We start from the raw sequence: 18,049 nt of genomic DNA, 5'->3' as shown, positions 1-18,049 counted from the left end.
GGACATCTGTGATTTTCGAGACAAACATCTCTGTCTCTGGAGACAAGGCAAAGAAGGAAGATGGGACAGTGCTGCCCTTGTGGCAGGGACAGCTCTGGACTGAGGGGAGTGATGGCTTGGGAAGGCTGACCTGGAATAGAGACTGGACAGAGGTAAGATAATAAAGCAGGGATTTATTGAAAAGCCTCCAGGATACACCTTGGGCAGGACAGAGCTACACCCAAGGTGGACCCAAAATGGTGACAAAATGGCTGACGGGTCACAAGATCTTACATTTTTATAAGTTTTGGTCCATTTGCATATTGAGGTTTAACTGTCCAATTCCAGCTTCAGGTTGTGAGGTCCCATCCTGCTTGTTCCTCCCTCCAGCCCACCCTTGTTTGTGCTTTTGGGGCTGAAAGTTGTCCTTGGTCTTAAGCAGGGAAAGAATTTTTTTTGTGTCCCTGCTCTGTGCAGAGCTGAGTGACACTGATTGTGAGCTCAGAACTGCACCCCTGGGCACCACAGAATGTGAAAACATGAAAGGTAAAACTTTAGGAATCAGGAGCACACAGCCCTTGGCGTCTCTGCCACCTGCTGTAGGAACTGACCCCACATTTACACACTGGGGTTTTCCAGGACGGGGGCCATGTACAGCCAGAGCTGTCCCACCACAACACTGGGATGTGGCAACATCCCATGATTTAGGCACAGGTTCAGTGGCCTTGCAGCTGGAGAAACTCCTCAGCTCCAGGTCCCCCCTGGCAGGAGTGAAGTCTCTGGGATGTTCTTCCAGTTCCATGCACTGCACCCCAGCTTGGCAGTACAGGACTTCTCCAAGGCATCTCCTGCCTCTGCTCAGGGAGATGTACAAGACAACAGCTACAGCAGGACACGTGTGACTCATGTGCTGCTGGTACCTGGGGAACCTGCTCTTGTCTGGCTCAGCAAAAGACCCAAATGGATGAGGTGGGGCTCATCTAACAAGCTTAATGAGGCAAATGTGCTGCACGGTGGGAGAAGGCAGGTGAGATGAATGACTACAGCAACCTCAGCGCCTTTCCTTCACCTGGGGCAAGGGAGTGGCTCTGGAAGGGCAGGAACCTCCCCACTGCATGTCCTCAGTGACTGCTCCTCTCATCACAGACCCAGGGGAGTGCACAGGAATGAAATCACAGGAAGGCCTAAGTCAGAAGTGACCTCTGGATGTTTCTGGCAGAGTAATTTCACAATCAGATAATTTTGCTCAGGACTGTGTCCAGATGAGACCTAGTGAACGTGATCTCCATGGATGGGGCACCCCCAGGCTCTCTGAGCAGCAGCCCCCAGCTGCCTTGCTCTGGTGGGGCAGAAACTTTCCCTCACATGCCACTGGGATTTTGCTGGTTGTGTTTTGTGGATGTTTCCACCATTCTCTCCCTTGATGCCCCTCAGCCTCCTCCTCTCCAGGCTGCTCAGACCCAGCTCTCAGCTGCCCTCACCTCTCACACTCCAGCCCCAGGCTGACCTCACTGTCCTGCTGGCCCTGCTCCAGTTTGTCCATGACTCTGATACTGGGAGCCCCAGAGAGGACACAGGACCCCAGACGTGTCCCTGAGACTGCTGAACAGATGGAAACAATCCTTCCCCTGGATTTTTTGCTAACGGAGCACAGCACTCTGCAATGCCACAAAACATGGTCCTTGTCACACCCTTCAGGCCAGGGGAGGGCCCGGGGTGTACAGAGAGGTTCCCAGTCCTGTGAATCAGGGATGGGCTGGTGCTGGTTGTCTGAGCTTGAAACCAGTTTAGAGGAGCCAGCCAGACCTCAGAGTGACTTTTTCAGGTCCAGTCAGCAGGAACAGCTTCAGCTGGCTCCTGACAGGATGCGCAGGCAGCTGACTGTGCCCTGTGACACACAGACCAGTTATGGAGAATTCCCACTCTCAGAGCCTTGATCACCCTCTGCTGTCACCATGCAGGTGTGAACAGAGGTGGATTTATCCCCATGGGGTCTCCAGGGGTAGGTGTGTCCCAACAGTGCAAAAAACAAACAGACCTTCCTTTATTCCACAGCTGATGGAAACACTGTTCCTGACTGAATCCCTTAAGCCTCAATGACATTTGATTTCACAGAGTATGCTGAGTTGGAAATGATCCACAAAGATCACTGAGTCCATCTCTGAAGTGAATGGTCCTTTTGGGGATCAAACCCACACCCTTGGCATTACCAGCCCTGGGCAGTGAGGCAAACCCAACCACTGCAGCCCTTGAAAGGCACTTTCTGCATCCTCTTGCTCAGGGATGGCCTCAGATTCCTCAGATTCCTCACAGTGGAGCCCTGTGGCTTCTGCGAATTGCTGGAGAAATAAACCTCACCAAAACCACCACTGGAGTGTGAAACAAGCTTAATGAAAATCCACTAATGCACAAAGCCAACATGTCCCACAGGGTGACCCCTCTGGGGCACAGGCACAGCAGGGATGCCAGTGACACTTCCGTGGTCACCACCCCGAGCCCCTGCACGGCCACACAACACTGGTCACAGCCAGAGCCCTGCCCAGGCTGTGCTTGGGGGTTTGGCAGTTTATCTTAATCCAGGGAGCTGAGCAGGCTTCTGTGGCTCGGGGCAGCTCTGCAGGATCAGTGTGGGGGTGCTGACAGCTCTGCTGCTGGGGCTGCTCTGCAGCACACACAGAGTGCTGCCTGAGCTCAGGGACTGGAAACATTCAGCAAGGAGAGGGTTCAGGAGGTCCCCCCCATCCTCAGGTCTTGCCAGCAGAGCTGCATGGCCATCACCTCCCTGAAGGGATCACCCCTGAGCTTTGCCAGGGCTGGAATGGCAGAAAACCATCTGTGTCCTGGGTTGATCCCACAGCGTGGGCAGCAGGTCCAGGGAGGGGATTCTGCTCCTCTGCAGGGTCCTGGAGGGACCCCGCTGCAGTGCTGCCCCCAGCTCTGGGCTCCCAGCACAGGAAGGACATGGAGGAGCTGGAGTGAGTCCAGAGGAGGCCACAGAGATGCTCCAAGGGCTGGAGTCCCTCCAGGGCCAGGCTGGGAGAGCTGGGGGTGTTCATCTGGAGAGGAGAAGGCTCCAGGGAGAGCTCAGAGCCCTGCCAGGGCCTAAAGGGGCTCCAGGAGAGCAGGAGAGGGACTGGGGACATGGGATGGAGGGACAGGACACAGGGAATGGCTTCTCACTGCCAGAGGCCAGAGTTAGATGGGATATTGGGAAGGAATTCCTGGCTGTGAGGGTGGGCAGGCCCTGGCACAGGGTGCCCAGAGCAGCTGTGGCTGCCTCTGGATCCCTGGCAGTGTCCAAGGCCAGGCTGGACAGGGCTTGGAGCAGCCTGGGACATTGGAAGGTGTCCCTGCCCATGGCAGGTGGTGAAATGAGATGGGTTTCAAGGTCCCTTCCAACCCAAACCATTCTGGGATTTGAAGACACCTCATAACACTGTCCTTTCAAACCAGGCTGGCTCAGTGTCACAAGGTGGCCATAGCCAGGCATGTCTCAAATCCCACTACACAGTATATTTTCCATGAAGGCATCCTTATGGAAAAACTTGGATCTTAAGTCCTGCTTGCCTGACTGTCTCCCAGGAGGGCTCAAATACCCACTGGGGAGGAAACGTGTGGGTTGGCAGTGGGGTTGGCAAGGGAAGCACCAAAGCCACCAGGCTGTTTTGGACCTTCCTAAAATCAGTGTAGCAGCTTCAGCCTCACAGAGGCCAATGCTCCTTGTACCACGAGGTGGTATCTGGCTGTGTCAGGGTGGGTCTGATCTATCCTGATGCTCTAACCTAACAAAAGGGTGACAACCAAGGAAATGCATCCTGTCCTCTTGTGGCTGGGCTTGGTGCCAGAGCCATGGTGTGGGGTCAGTACCAGCAGGACACCCACAGCCCAGGCTGTGCTGCTCTGGCCTCTCCCAGCATCACTATCCATGTCTAGGTGCAGCAGCTGGACCAGATGATCGTTGTAGGTCTTTCCCACTGAAATATTCTACACTCCATTCCACTCCAAATATCCTATTTGATATTCCTATTATATGTTATATATCCTATTTGATATTCCTGCTGAGGAAAGGGCTGACCCAAGAGGCCCAGGTGCCTCCACAAGGAGCAGAGAAGAGCTGTGAAGGCTGACAGGACTGAGCCCTCCTCTCCCACTGCCCCCTTCAGTTCCCTAGAGCACCAAATCCCAGGAATGCTGCTGGGATGGGGCTCCCAGAGCTCCTGGTCCAACACCACACCAGGGAAGGGAAGCTGTATTAGGTGAATCTTTAAAACTCTAAAGATGGGGCTTCCCTCAGCAGCCCCTCTGTATCAGCACCCTTGAGTCTTTCTGATTAGCTCCAGATGAAATCCCAATTTTTGATCATAAAGCACATTCCTTCTCTGCTACATCCCTGTAAACGAGCCCCACCAAGTCCTGCCTCCCAGGCACTGTAGCTGAGGCACATCCAGCATTTACAACATGTCTTCTAAAGGAAAAAAAAAAAAAAAAAAAAAAAAGAGAAGAGATCACAAGTGATGGTCTGAGCCCTGATTATGGAGCTGAAGCCATTCCTATGAATCCCAGCCAGGCACTTTTCAGCTTTACATCTTTGACTGAAAGCATGTCCAGGTTTCCCTGTGACAGAGCTGCTCCCTGAGGATGCTGTGACAGGAGGATAACACCTCCCTGGGCACGGAACCAGGGAGCTCCATGGCTCCAGAGCAGCACCTCAAGGCTACTTCAGCAGCCTGTGCTAAGGGAAACCAAACCCCAGGTGGCACAGATCCATCACACAAAGGCAGCTTAACCAGCACTGATCCTCCACAAGAGGCTTTGGGTTCTGTAAGTAAGGATTTGCCTGATCTCCTGTAGGGATAAAGCAGGGTAGTTGGTTGCACCCTGAAGCCTCAGGCTTGGCATAGCCAGAATTTGACTTTCGTACAAATAGTTGCTTCTTTGGGACTTGCTGGAAGGGATGAAAAATATTAAGGTAAAGAAGGAAATGGAAGAAAATGAGAAGGAACAAAAAGATGAGTTTTCCAGAAGGAACAATGTCTTTTTAATCACAGGAAAACCTGCAGAAGGTCACATCAAACCCAGGGCAGCGCAACAACGCAGCAATTTAGAGAGAACTGGGAAAAGCTCCATAACACCCAGGTCTGAACATCTGCACAAACCCAGGCAGAGTTAAAAATAGCTGAAACACTTGTGGTTGACCCACTGAGTATGCTACAGACACACCCCTGCTTCCTCTGAGGACTTCAGATGATGCTGAGCCCAGAGTGCCTCTGGGGAGGTTTCCCTTAAACTCTCTTTGAAAATGCCCCTTTTATTTTGAGATTAAAAATTATGGACTCCAATTCCCAACTGCAGGAACTTTTCTGGGTTTTGTAGCTAAAATGAAGGAGGAGTCTAGAAAAAGAATACTGTCATCATGGAAGAGCTGAAAGATAATCAAAGTATTTCCTTTTTGTCCATGGAGAGTTGGAACTGGAGGGTCTTTAAAGTCCCCTTTACCCCAAACCAGCCAATGATTCTGTGAGTCCTTTCTGTTATCCAAGTGGTTTCCTGAGCACTTCACACATTTATCAGCCTGAGGACTCCCTCCTCTACCTTTTCCAATTCTTTGTTAATCTCCTTTCCAAACAGAAAACTCAAAAGTGACTTCAGTACTCAGGATCCATCTCTGAGCTCCCGAGCCAGCATCCACCTCCTTGCTGAGGTTTGATATTCCCCTGAGTGTGTCCAAGGTGACACTTCCCTGCCTCAGCTCAGTCCTGCACAGCTGCTCTTCCCTCTCCACTGGGCACTCCCACTGGGTATTTTTGGCTGTGCCCCCAGCTGAGGGAAGGGAGGAGGTTGTTCCTGCATTTCCTATCATCCCAGTTCTGCTGGGAGCAGGAGGAGATATCCTCCATGCATCCAAAATTGGTGTAATTGGTAAAACTCCCTCTAAAGCTCAGGGAAATTCATCAGGAGAAAGCTGACAAAAAGCAGCAGGGGGGCATCACACAATGAAGAACTGTTTTGGGGCAATGAGAAAGAAATAGGCCCATTTTCTTCCTTGCTTCTATGTCCCTGAGTTGATTTGAGGGTTCTTAAGCTGCTCATGTGTTTGTCTCTCCAACCCATCCCCACAAGAGGACAACTCTGAACAGCTCCAGGAGCCCAGGACATCTCCTAGGACATCTTCCTCTTTTATTCAACAAGAGCTTCCATCTGGGAGCTGTTCCTTTGTCCCAGCCCTGCTTTTTCAGCATCCTGAGGTCACCTCCTTCTTATCCCACCCAATCTGCCTCATCCCTGGCAGTGTCCAAAGCCATGTTGGACAGGGCTTGGAGCACCCTGGGATAGTGGCAGATGTCCCTGCCCATGGCAGAGGTGGAATAAAACTATCTTGAAGGTCCCTTCCAACCCAACCCAGCCCAGTCTGGGAGTCTGTGATTTTATGATTCAGTATATCCTGGTTCATCCCATCCCAAAGGACCCATCAGGGCATCCTTGTCTAACAGACTTGGACAGCAGAGGCCAATTTTCTGTGTCAGTCCTGACTCCTGGGCCACCACCACTGCCAGTGGATTTTTAGGTCTGGCTCCCAGTGAACCAAGGCCACATCCAGCTACACACTGGACAAATGCTCAGGGCACTGCAGGGTCACTTTGTAGCCTTGGTGCTGCTGTGACCTGTGGAAAGTCACACTGGGAACCGGACCGCTGCTGTAAAGGGAATAAAATGGGCGAAGACGCTGCCATTAGCCAGGGCAGCACTGCAGGGAGCAGCCCAGAGGCTCAGACTCCTCTGGCAGCATCTTCTGGGAATGTCTGGTGGGACTGTGTGGCTCCAGCCTGCAGGGGGGACACCAGGATCTTTCCACAGCTTCTTTTTCATCATCTTGAGACCCCCACTCTGCAGCCAGCCCCTCGTCACCTGCCAGTCCCAAGGCTCAGCCCTTACTCCTGCCTAGAGGGGCAGCGCTGGGAGATGCTGGTCAAATCAAAGCCTCCCGTTCCTCTGCTAGCTTAGCTGGGAGAGTCAGGTTACAGGCAGCAAACCCCCTATCTCTGATCACTTTAATTCCACTAACCCGTGTCATGTCAGACAGAGTCAACATTTGCTCTGGAAAACACTCCCGACGCAGAGAGAGCAAAGCCAGCCTGGCCCGTGGCCTCTCCCCGGCAACACTTTGAAATCACCCAGGGGAAAAAGCGAGCCCAACAGCTGGGACATTTCCAGCATCTCCTCGGAGCCCTCCTGACAGATCTCGCTCCCTGGAGTGTCAGGTTACCGCACGGCTGGGAGAGGGGGGAACTGCTTTTATTATAGGAGGGTCAGCAGGGAATTCTGGCATTTTCAATTACCCCGAGCAGCAGCGGCTGCCATCGGGGTCAGGATTAACTGGCTGACCCGCGGCTGAAGACACAGGGGCAGGGAAATGCACCATGATGCTGCCAGGCACCAGCCAGTCCAGAGGCCACGGGACAGGGCAGGGAATGGGGAGATGTGGGGGAGAAAAGGTTCTGTCAGAGCAGAATTCCTGTCAGAGCATCTGGCGGGGGATGCCTGTGACTGTCCTGCCACTGGGGTAAAGGGGGAGATTTGGAAAAGCTTGGGGAAAGGAGGGAAGTTTCTCTCTCACTGCCTTCACCCAGGGACTCAGTGTAACCCAGACAGCCCAAAAAGATGGGGAACAGGATTCCCTGTGGCTGCAGAGCACGGCATTCCCCAGCCCCTGCAGGGAGGTGATGCTGTGAGCAGCCAGGACAGTGCTGTGATCAGTCACGGAGCAAGGGCTGTCCTGACCTTCAATCCACAGGGCTTGGAGACCTCTGGGCTGGGATCCAGGCTCCAGCAGTCTGCAAAGCTGTGTTTGAAGTGGCAGGAGCACACAGAGCCTCTGTGCAAGGCTGCAGGCAGAGCCAGGTGGAGCAGGCACAGGGCTGGGGGTGACCTCTGCTTCCCCAGCACGGGCAGAGGGGACAGCCAGGACAACTGACCCCACATTCCCAGAGACCTGGATGTCTCACATGACTGTCTCACCCACAGGACACCTAATCCAAACCATCCCTCCCTGCCCACGGCACCCCAGTCCCACAGTGTCCCCAGCAGGTGACTGTCACTGTACAGTGGTCCAACTGTCCCCACTGCAGGTCCCACAGCTGACCCCAAGGCCCCAGATTTTGTGTTCCTGTACAGCTCAGAATCCAAACACATCCACGAACTGAAAATCGATCTCTCTGGTTAAAAGCTCCCTCATACTTGGCTTTTCTGGGTGAATCTCTCTCCTGCCATTTGAGCATCACAGACTTTCACACCATGGGCTCTCCTGGAGAACCTGAATTCAGATGCATTCCTCCAACACGAGCACTTAGTGCACCACAGCGAGGATGAGGAAGGGAAGAAGGGAGGATTCCCCTGACCTGCCCTCCATGGGGATCCTGGTGACCCTGCTTTGTGTGGGAGGTGAGGCTGGAAACCTCCAGAAGCCCCTCCACCAGCACTTGTGTGACTCTCCTGCTAAAAGGGTTCACTATTCCTTGGACTATGACAACATTTGTCCCCCCAACTCTGTTCCCAGTTCTGCCCCTGTGTGACATGTTTAGGAGCCACACACTTTTGGAACCAATTCTCTCCAGCAGAAGCTGAGGAAAGCAAGGGATGGCAGCACTGGGGCTCTTAATTAAGCAACATTTGCCCTTAAAGGAGTAAAAATTCTCAGGTCTGGGATATTCCTGGACTTGCTGCAGCTCTGGAAAATTGGTGTTTCACAGTGTGTGAGGTTTTTGTTGCTGAGGTTCTTGGCAAGGTGGCCCACGTCGCTGTGTCAAGTGTCTGGAAAAGTTCCCAGTGGGCCCAGCCTGCAGCTCCTTGAGTCTGTATCTACAAATGCTGGAAAATCTTAAAAACATGGCAAAGCAGCCCAAAGCTGGTCCTGGCTGCGGCCCCACTTGAATCAAGGCAGGCTTTGGTGTAGATTACAGCCTTTAAAGCAGTTGCTAATGCCACAAGCCCAGCGACTTGGCCCGGGCAGCTGAGGGTTTGGCTGTGTTTGAGCTCTTTGTTCAGTGGGGTTTGCAGTCCCATTTGCATGTGCCACCCAGCCTGAAGGGCTTTGTTCCCACATGGAGGAGCTGCCCAAGAGGATCCTGGCACCTCCACATGCTGCCAGAGCAGCACTGGGGTCACACAGTGCCAAGGGTGCTCCTGCACCTCTCTGCACGTGGAGAACTCCTCTGCTCCAGGTCACGGCATGTCCAAAGCAAAAGGCTCTTGGGAAGCAGGAACATGGTGGGAGCCAGACCCCCAGGCCCCCAAGCTGCCCCCCAGATTTTCCACAACATGATACCTTCCCCAAAAGTGCCAATTAACAGCAATGAAAACTGGCCTTAGGAATAACCTGACTTCAGAATTCCAAACATGGAAAGCTTGGAGCTATAGTCCTTGAAAGAGTGATGTCTGCTGCAGAGCATCCATGGAATCACAGAATGGTTCAGCTTGGCAGGGACCTTTCCACTCCCTGCCATGGGCAAGGACACCTTCCACTATCCCAGGGTGCTTCAAGCCCCATCCAGCCTGGCCTTGGGCACTGCCAGGGGCAGCCACAGCTGCTCTGGGCACCCTGTGCCAGGGCCTGCCCACCCTCACAGCCAAGAACTCCTTCCCAGTATCCCATCTATCCCTGTCCTCTGGCAGTGGGAAGCCATTCCCTGTGTCCTGTCCCTCCATCCCATGTCCCCAGTCCCTCTCCAGCTCTCCTGGAGCCCCTTTAGGCCCTGGCAGGGCTCTGAGCTCTCCCTGGAGCCTTCTCCTCTCCAGGTGAACACCCCCAGCTCTCCCAGCCTGCCTCTGGAGGGACTCCAGCCCTTGGAGTATCACTAGGTCTTGCTAATTTGTGACTGAACTTTTTCCTTTGTTCTCTTGCACGGCAAACTCCACCAGGTTCTTTGTGTGTAGGGTGAAATTTTGGAAATCCCAGTTTTTTTCTCTGGGGAAGAGCATTCCCTGCCCAGCCCCAATGATGCAGCTGCCTCCTGCAGCCCAGGCAGGGCAGGGATGGCCACGGGCAGCTGTGGGGGCCCAGGCACTGTGAGCATCTGAGGGGCACACAGACACTGATCCCCTCCCACAGGGACCCCAGCAACCCCCAGGGACCCCAAGAAGGACTGAAGAGCACCCGCCCAGGAGGCTGCAGCCACCCCTTTGCTACAGCTGCCAGCCTCCCCACCTGCCCCAGGGCACTGCCCCAGGGCTGTGTTTGCCAAGGGCAGCAGGAGAGATAAATCAGCCATCTGGAACACAGGAGGAAAAGGTGAGTCCTGGAGCCTTCCCATCAGCTCCCAGCACAGCCCAGAGAACGGATGGTGCCACACTGGGGGAGCCTCTGGTTCAGCAGAAGGGACTTTCCACCCCATCCATCATGGACAGATTGTTGTTTTCTGACCAAAGTCAGCTCCAAATGCACTGGAACAGGTTCCTGAACCCCCTTGCAGGGGTGGAAAAAATTATCCTCAGACTCATGGTGTAATTTATGCAACAGGGAAGCCTGGGAGTGAGCAGGAGGAGCCCACAGAGACGGGGACGGGCAGGGAAGGGCATCTGCTCGGGAAGCTCCAGCAGTGCAGCCCAACCCCTGCTCTGCCAACATCCCCCAACTGCCCACCACAGGAGTGGGAAGAGGCTCCTGAAGAGCCAGCAGCTGGCAAAGCTCCTTCCATCTGCTGCAGATGGTCTCCAGTGGCAGAGGAGAAGAGATTTAGGCATGGCAGGATCCCTTGTGGGCACTCGCTGCCAGCTGCTCCAGGCTGGGGGGATGCAGTGAAGTCAACAGGTTGGGACAAGAAGTGAGGGGAGGAGGGCAGCAAATGCCAAGCCACATCATGTTTTGGTGGCAGTCAGGGTGAAGATGGGAGCTGTGGGTGAGTGGAAGAGAAGAGAAGAGAAGAGAAGAGAAGAGAAGAGAAGAGAAGAGAAGAGAAGAGAAGAGAAGAGAAGAGAAGAGAAGAGAAGAGAAGAGAAGAGAAGAGAAGAGAAGAGAAGAGAAGAGAAGACAGATGACAGAAGCAGGACGGTGACACAGGTCCATGGAAGGCAAGGTCTGGGTGTTCACTGGGGTAAGAGAAGCAGCCATGGGGATGTCAAAGTTTCAGGAGCTTTGGAGCCTGGAACAGGCTGAATTGTCACAGAAACACAGCCAGTGAAATCCCCAAAACATGGGATTTAGGTGACCTCAGCCCAGCAGATGCTCCAGCCTGCTCTGTCACACAGGGACACGGGCTCTGTCCTGGATCTTCCATTTCCTCCAAAGCTCAGGAAATTTCTGCTTTTCCCCGTTTTGTGTCAGCTTTCTGCACAAGAACTACCCTACCAGCTCCTGAAACATCAAGAAGTATGTGTCTACTTCTCATGAACCTCAGTCACCTCAGTTGAGCTGAGGTCTCCCCATGTGGGTCATTGTGGTCTCCCATTTATGCAGTTCCTGTACAGAACTTCAACAAAACCACTTCCAGCTTGCAGTTTTCCAAATCAAACGTCTTACTGGTGTCCTGACAGACAGAGCCTCCTGTATTTCCTTAGAAAAACTGTGATTTCATTGGGAAATAGAGCAGCGAGCTACACAGGCTCAAGTACAAGGACCTGATGGGCTGCCTGTCTCTTGATGGCTCAAGACTAGTTCCTTCTTCCTGAAAGGTGTTTTAGCTAAAGCCAGGACTAAACTGGAGGAAAATTCCCATCCCTAGAAGTGCCCTGTTCCAGGCTGGACAGGGCTTGGAGCAACCTGGTCTAATGGAAGGTGTCCCTGCCCATGGCAGGGGGTAGAATAAGCTGAGCTTTAAGGTCCCTCCAGCACAAACCAGATTGTGGGATTCTGGGATTTGAACTGGTATTCAGGCTGATCTAAAACATCTCTGGGCTAGAACCTTTGAAACTTAGTCGAAGGAAGAGCAATGGGCATAAATCATAGCTTGGGAGGGTCAGGTTGGACATGGGAAGAAGTTCCCTCCCCGGGAGTGTGGTGCAGAACTGGGACAAGTCAGTGGGACCATGGGGAGAGCTCTGCCTTTGGAGATAACCAACAGCTGTCTCCCCAAGGCCATGACTTCCCTGATGTGCTGCTGGCAGGAGCCCTGAGTGGGATGCTGGATGAGGAATCTGAGATACTCAAATGTTACAACCTCCTGCCTTTTATTCTGGAAGTAACAGGAAAGTTGAATGTCAAAATCTTGTTGAAGTTCAAGGCCAGCTTGGATAGGGCCTGGAGCAACCTCTGCCAGTCAAAGGTGTCACTGCCCATGGCAGGGGGTGGGACTGGAGGATCTTTAAAGTCCCTTCCAATCCAAACCATTCTGGGATTCTATTATAAACAATACTAGGAGCTTTGAAGCTCTGGAAAGCTCATTCCAGCCCTTTGAGGTAATTTCTGCTCTTTCCCAGGTTCTGGTTTCATAGACAATAACTCCTGGCTGCAGCAGGACTCAGCTGAGCAGCACAGGAGAGAACAGGAGGAGCCTGTGTCCGGAGCAGCACAGGCTCTGCTGTGCCTCCCTCACAAGAAGGGAACCATCCTCTGATGCACAGTGAAAGTGAGAAGATAAAAGCAAGACTCCCTGTGCCCCAGGCAGTACAACTCTCCCGCCCCTGTCTAGCTGGCAGCATCACTAATGTGACAAGCAAACAGCAGGCTGGGATGGTTGGTGAGAAGGTCTGCTCCTACCCACCTCATCCCCTCACCTCGCCTGCTCCCTGACCTCTCTGTGCCCCCTGCTGCCTTTGCCAGCAGAGCTTTTGGGACCGTGGCTGCAAGGGAACGGTTTGGATTGAAGGTGAGGGGGAAAAAACATCCTCCTTTCTGGTTCTCTGCACATCCCGGGATCTGCCTGGCCTGTGCTCCATCACTCATGGATGAATTCCTCAAGGTTTGGACCAGGATCAGGCTGGGCTCAGTCCAGTGCTGGGAGACTCCCAGCAGAGGAGGGCCATGGCCCATGGACTTGCTTTGGGCTGTGTCACCTGTCCTTGAGCTCATGGGCTGCTCCAAGTCCTGTGGGGACAGCCCTCCCCAAAGACCCTGGGACACAACCTGGGCTGGGACAGCCACTGAAATTCAAACCCGACTGCCTGGCATGCACCTGGTGTGAGCTGCACATCTTCCTGGCCAAGAGACCCAAAGAATCGTGGAAGATGGGGAAAGATCTCCAAGATCATCAAGTCCAGCCTTTGACTGAATGCCACCTTGTGCACTAACCCACATCACCATGTCGTGACACGCTGCTGCAAAACGCCACCCAGAATAATAATGCAAATAATCATAACAACTTTTCTGGATCAGTGGAGGGGAAAAAAATCATCCTGATGGGTTTATTGGGAATGGATCTGTTTCCTTCACCACACACTCCTTGTATTCCCTCTGTAAGGCCCATTTATAGCTCTTGGCTCTGTTTGCAGCCAAGAGCCTCTGACATCAGCACTAATCCTCCCTCCTTATCCCCTGTGACAAGAGTTGCTCACAAAAGGGACACATTCCCAAGAGCCTGGATGCTTTCCCCCACCACTGGGAGGTCTTGAATTTGTCTCTGGATACTCCAGAGCCCAAGGCTTCTTCCTCCCTTCTCAGGTCATAGAAGGGAGGCTCATCTGCCTCTCCCACCATTACCAGAAGTGCCCTTCCCATTGCTATTAACCCATCCCTTGCCCACTGAGCCTTTTCCTTCAGCTTTCCCAGGGCACTCAGCCTATCCAGGGTGTGGATGGAGCCTGCAAATCCTCAAGGCACCAAGACTCTCCCCTCCCCAAAGAAAGGCCAAGAATTAGTAGTCAGCAGCTGCCAGCAAGAGCTGGTGCCTGGCATGGCTCTCAATTAGTCAAGTGTCATTATCTGGAGCCCCGGGCCAGGCTCAGCTCCTTGACCCCTTGGGATGCTGGCATGGCTCTCAGCCACCCTCTTGGCACAGCCCATTTGTTGAGGAATGGCTGGGAAAAGGCTTTTGGTGGCACCCACGTTCTGTCAGAGCACCTTCAGACAGGACTGTGGCACATGGAGAGTCCTGGATTTGACTCCTGAAGGGATGCTGAGCTTTGGGGATGCAGGGTGTGAGAGCAGGAGGGAAAAGGTGAGATGGAGAAGCACAGTATGGAGCTGGAGGTGGAGGAGAGCCTGCTGAGAAGAGCAGAGAGAAAACCCAGCCTGGCCTCAGAGGGCACAGGACGTATTTACTGCCCAGGAAGGCAGGTGGATCATGTTGATGGGGATCCAGTTGCTGGAAGGGGCCATGGCCATGGGATGATGGTCACCAAATCATCACCCACCCTGTGCCACCCACCTGGCCACACTCAGGACCTTCCTTCCCTCTGGCTGCTCTAGAGGGGTTGTTTCCTTACTCTTACAGGAGATTTTTGCTGCCATCACAGAATGGTTGGATTGCAAGGAACATAAAAGCTCATCACCCCTTGAGATGGGCAGGGACACCTTCCACTATTCCAGGCTGCTCCAAGCCCCATCCAACCTGGTCTTGGGCAATTTCAGGTTTGGAGCAGCCACAACTTCTCTGGGCAAACCTGTGCCAGGGCCTCCCCACCCTCCCAGGGAAGAATTCCTTCCCAATATCCCATCTAACCCAACCCTCTGGCAGTGGGGAGCCACTCCCTCCTGTCCTGGCACTCCATGCCCCTATAAAATGTGGGTGCTGAAGCACTGGTGACACCTTAAGGTTTTGGATGCTGCTGGTGATGGGGCATCTCTCCTCAGTCCTGCAGCACAGAGGGTCCCCAGCAGTCACCCTGTGCCCCTGGGGGAACCAGGGGGATTTTCCTTGTTTCCTGCAGGACCCCGAGGGGTGCTGGTCACTTTGCTTTGTCCAGCTGCGGCAGCAGCACAACCCCATCACACATTCAAGACGGACCCCAGCTGGCTCCTCCAGCCAGAGCCAAGACAGAGGGAGGCTCATCCTCCCTCTGCTCCCTCTCCTCTCCCCCAACACCCTCCATTCTCCTGTCCCAGCTCTGCCTTTGTGTCTGCAGCTTCTATTACCAACTGCTAATGATCTACATCAAGGCTGCCAGGCGGTGGGGAGTGCAAGCAGAAGAATTCAGAGCCTCTAATTACAGAGGAATTAGCAAGCAGACAGTTAGTGTTTAGTGCTAATGAATAGATACATTAAGAGAGACATCACACAGGCTGAGAAGTGTGAGCCCTGATAATAAAGGAGTGTCAAACCAGGAAAACACAAGGAGGAGGATCCAGGGGACTGAAAAGGATTCGCCTTCGACTCAGTTTGCTGGTTTTGCTCAGGTGGGAGCAGCCACGGGTGATACATGAAGGTTCAAGCACAGCAGAGAAATGAAAGTAGGAAATATGAGCATCAAATTATTAATCCGTTGTACAGGACCACGGTGGGAGGCTGCAGAGACCCTTCCCAGCTCCAGGTAGCACTCCAGCCACCCCATCTCCATCAGGAAAAGGAAGCTGGTCATCCAGACCTGCTTCCCTCTCCTCCCTGGGGGCAGACCTGTCCCTGCCTGGGGCCAAAGCAGGGCTCAGCCCGTGTCAGACCTGCCCTCAGGGCTTCAAAAACACCCTGGCCCGGCTCCTGAGCTACCTCCAGATCAGATGGCACCATAACGGCTCACCCAGACATGTTTGCAGTTTCCCTCTGTCCTCAGGCTCTGGAAGTGATGCCCAAGTGATTCCCACCTGCCCGGCTGCTGTTTTCCCCCACCCACCATCCCCAGCAGCCAGAACACACCACGGCCTCCAGGCAATTCACCCACTGCTGCCAAATTCAGCCCTGGCGCTCAGGGGGTGTCCAGGGCAGCCTCAGAGGGACCAGAATCTCTCAGGGCTGTGCCTCACTGGCATCCTTCCACCTCAATCCCGTGAAGCCAAGCCGCAGCCCTGCCTGTGCCCAGCTCCAGGTGGCTTCCAGGTGGGCTGGGAAGGTAGCCACCAGCCAGCAGCTCACTGGGGCTCCTGCCACCAGCACAGCTTCCAGGGGGCTGCTGCGGGCCCTCCTGGGAGCGTTACCAGCCACTCTGAGCATCCCTCCTGCCCCCAGCAAAGCCACCCTGCACAGAGCTGGAGACCCAAATGAAATCCTCCCAGCTCTGTGCTTCAGCTGCTTCACCAAGTGACTCTGCAGTGGCACAAGAACTGGAGCAGACTCCCAGACCATTATCCCAAATATCCATCTCCCAGCCCTTCTTCTGTGCAGCTCTCCTTTGCTTTCTCTGCTCTCTCTGTCCTGGCTCTCTCTCCAGTCCAAGCAGGGATTGCAGCTCCTCTCAAAATGCTGGAGCCTCCTCACCTCCCTCCCCAGGGAGCAGGGGTGTGCAGCACTCTGATGGTGCCTGCAATGATGCTCCGAGGCAGCAGCCTCAGGCCCGCTGCTGGAGAGTGATGCTGTGACACCAGGGGACAGTGCCACGAGCTGTTCTGCTGCCACGATGGGGAGGCAGCTCTGCCTTGGGGCATGCTCCAGCTTTTCACTGAAATAAGGGAAACTTTCACACCGAGGGCTTGGGATTGACTCAGAACCGCCAGGCACTTCCATCAGCACCAACATCAGGGAATAGACAACACCCCACCCCTAATCCCCCTCCAGCCCACAGGGGCTCAGCCAGCACTGCTGTCCTGGGGTGACTTTGTGAGGCTTGTATCCCCAGCCCTCTGTTCTGTTTGTGTTGGATATTGTGTTCTGTACCTCCAACAGTGGTTCTGAGAGTGAAGCAGGGAGAAGAAGCACAGAGTTTGTTTTGAAAACTGCACTCACTCCTCTGCATTCCTTCTCCTGGGCTGTGTTCATCTGAAGTACAGACCAGCACTGGGACAGAGATCTTTTTTGCTTTAAGTTAGTTTTAGCTAGCTACGGCAGAGAAGTTTCCTGAACTCTTTTTTTTTTTTCTTTTTCTTGGGACTGTTTAGACCTGCTCTGGACTGACAAACCCAGAGCAGCACCAGGAGCTCACACCTGGGGCCCATTCCAGAGGGAAGGATGAGAGCCTGAGCAAGCTGAGCTACCACAGCAAGGACTTTCTGAATTCACCATCTCACAGCAGAGCAAAGAGAGGTTTTATTGTCTCATATTAACCTGCTCTGGACTGACAAACCCAGAACAGCACTGGGAGCTCACAAGATGACCCGGGACGGCATTTTCCAGTGCCAGAGGGACTGATAAGAGACAGAGCAAGCCAAGCTAACCCACAGCAAGGACCTTCTCTGAGTTTACCATCTCTCTTCAGAACAGCAAGAGGTTTTATTGTTCCATATTATTCATTCTTTATGCTCGTGGGCACTTTGTTCATTAAACAAACAGTTTTTTCCACCTTTCTCCGAGGAAGTTCTTTTCCCGGACTGATTGTGGGACGGGCTGTTTGGATTTGCTTCCCAGAGGGACCCTATTTGGGTTTCCTCCCAAATTTCCCCTAAACCAGGACAAACACCCGGAGATGCTGCCCAGCCCAGCCCAACACAGCCCAGTGTGAGGAGCTCGACGTGGCCCTTACCAGCCTGGTTGGTGGTGATGTTGACGGAGGCAAACTGAGGGGAGAAGGGGCTCTGGTCGGTGACGCCGTTGACGGCCTGGATCTCGAAGGTGTACTGGGTGTGTGCCAGCAGGTCGCTGATGTAGATGCGGGGCTCGGTGAGGCCCAGCTGGCGCGGGGCAAACTGCACGTTGTCCCCGCAGCGCGTGCAGGCGCCCCGGCCCGCGCCGCAGCTCTTGCAGATGATGTTGTAGACCAGGTCCTCCCGGCCCCCCGAGTCCCGCGGGGGGCTCCACTCCAGCATCAGCGAGGTCTCGTTCACGCTGGAGATCACGGCCTGCGGGGCGGACGGGATGGCTGGGAAGGGAACAGACGGGAAAGGGTGAGATGGTGGCACCCACTACTCCTCCCCATCCTATCCCCATCCCCATCCCCATCCCAATCCCAATCCCAATCCCAATCCCAATCCCAATCCCATCCCATCCCATCCCCATCCCATCCCCATCCCCATCCCCATCCCCATCCCCATCCCCATCCCCATCCCCATCCCCATCCCCATCCCCATCCCATCTCCATCCCCATCCTCATCCCATCCCAATCCCATCCCATCCCCATCCCC

At 54.0% G+C, this 18,049-nt stretch overlaps 1 protein-coding gene across 2 annotated transcripts in view; it reads right to left on the bottom strand.

Annotated features, from left to right (window-relative positions):
- The window catches only part of EPHB2 (EPH receptor B2), a 92,680-nt gene that overhangs the window by 29,514 nt on the left and 45,117 nt on the right, over nucleotides 1-18,049 (bottom strand). For both annotated transcript variants that reach the window (XM_066334392.1, XM_066334393.1), the window contains exon 4: nucleotides 17,452-17,787. In XM_066334392.1, the coding sequence (XP_066190489.1) occupies nucleotides 17,452-17,787 (336 nt within the window). The remainder of the gene's footprint in view (nucleotides 1-17,451; nucleotides 17,788-18,049) is intronic.

This window comes from Sylvia atricapilla, chromosome 22 (assembly GCF_009819655.1).
Source record: "Sylvia atricapilla isolate bSylAtr1 chromosome 22, bSylAtr1.pri, whole genome shotgun sequence".
Taxonomy (NCBI): domain Eukaryota; kingdom Metazoa; phylum Chordata; class Aves; order Passeriformes; family Sylviidae; genus Sylvia; species Sylvia atricapilla.
The sequence above is the reverse complement of the archived record's forward strand: the minus strand, read 5'-3'. Positions and strand labels throughout refer to the sequence as shown.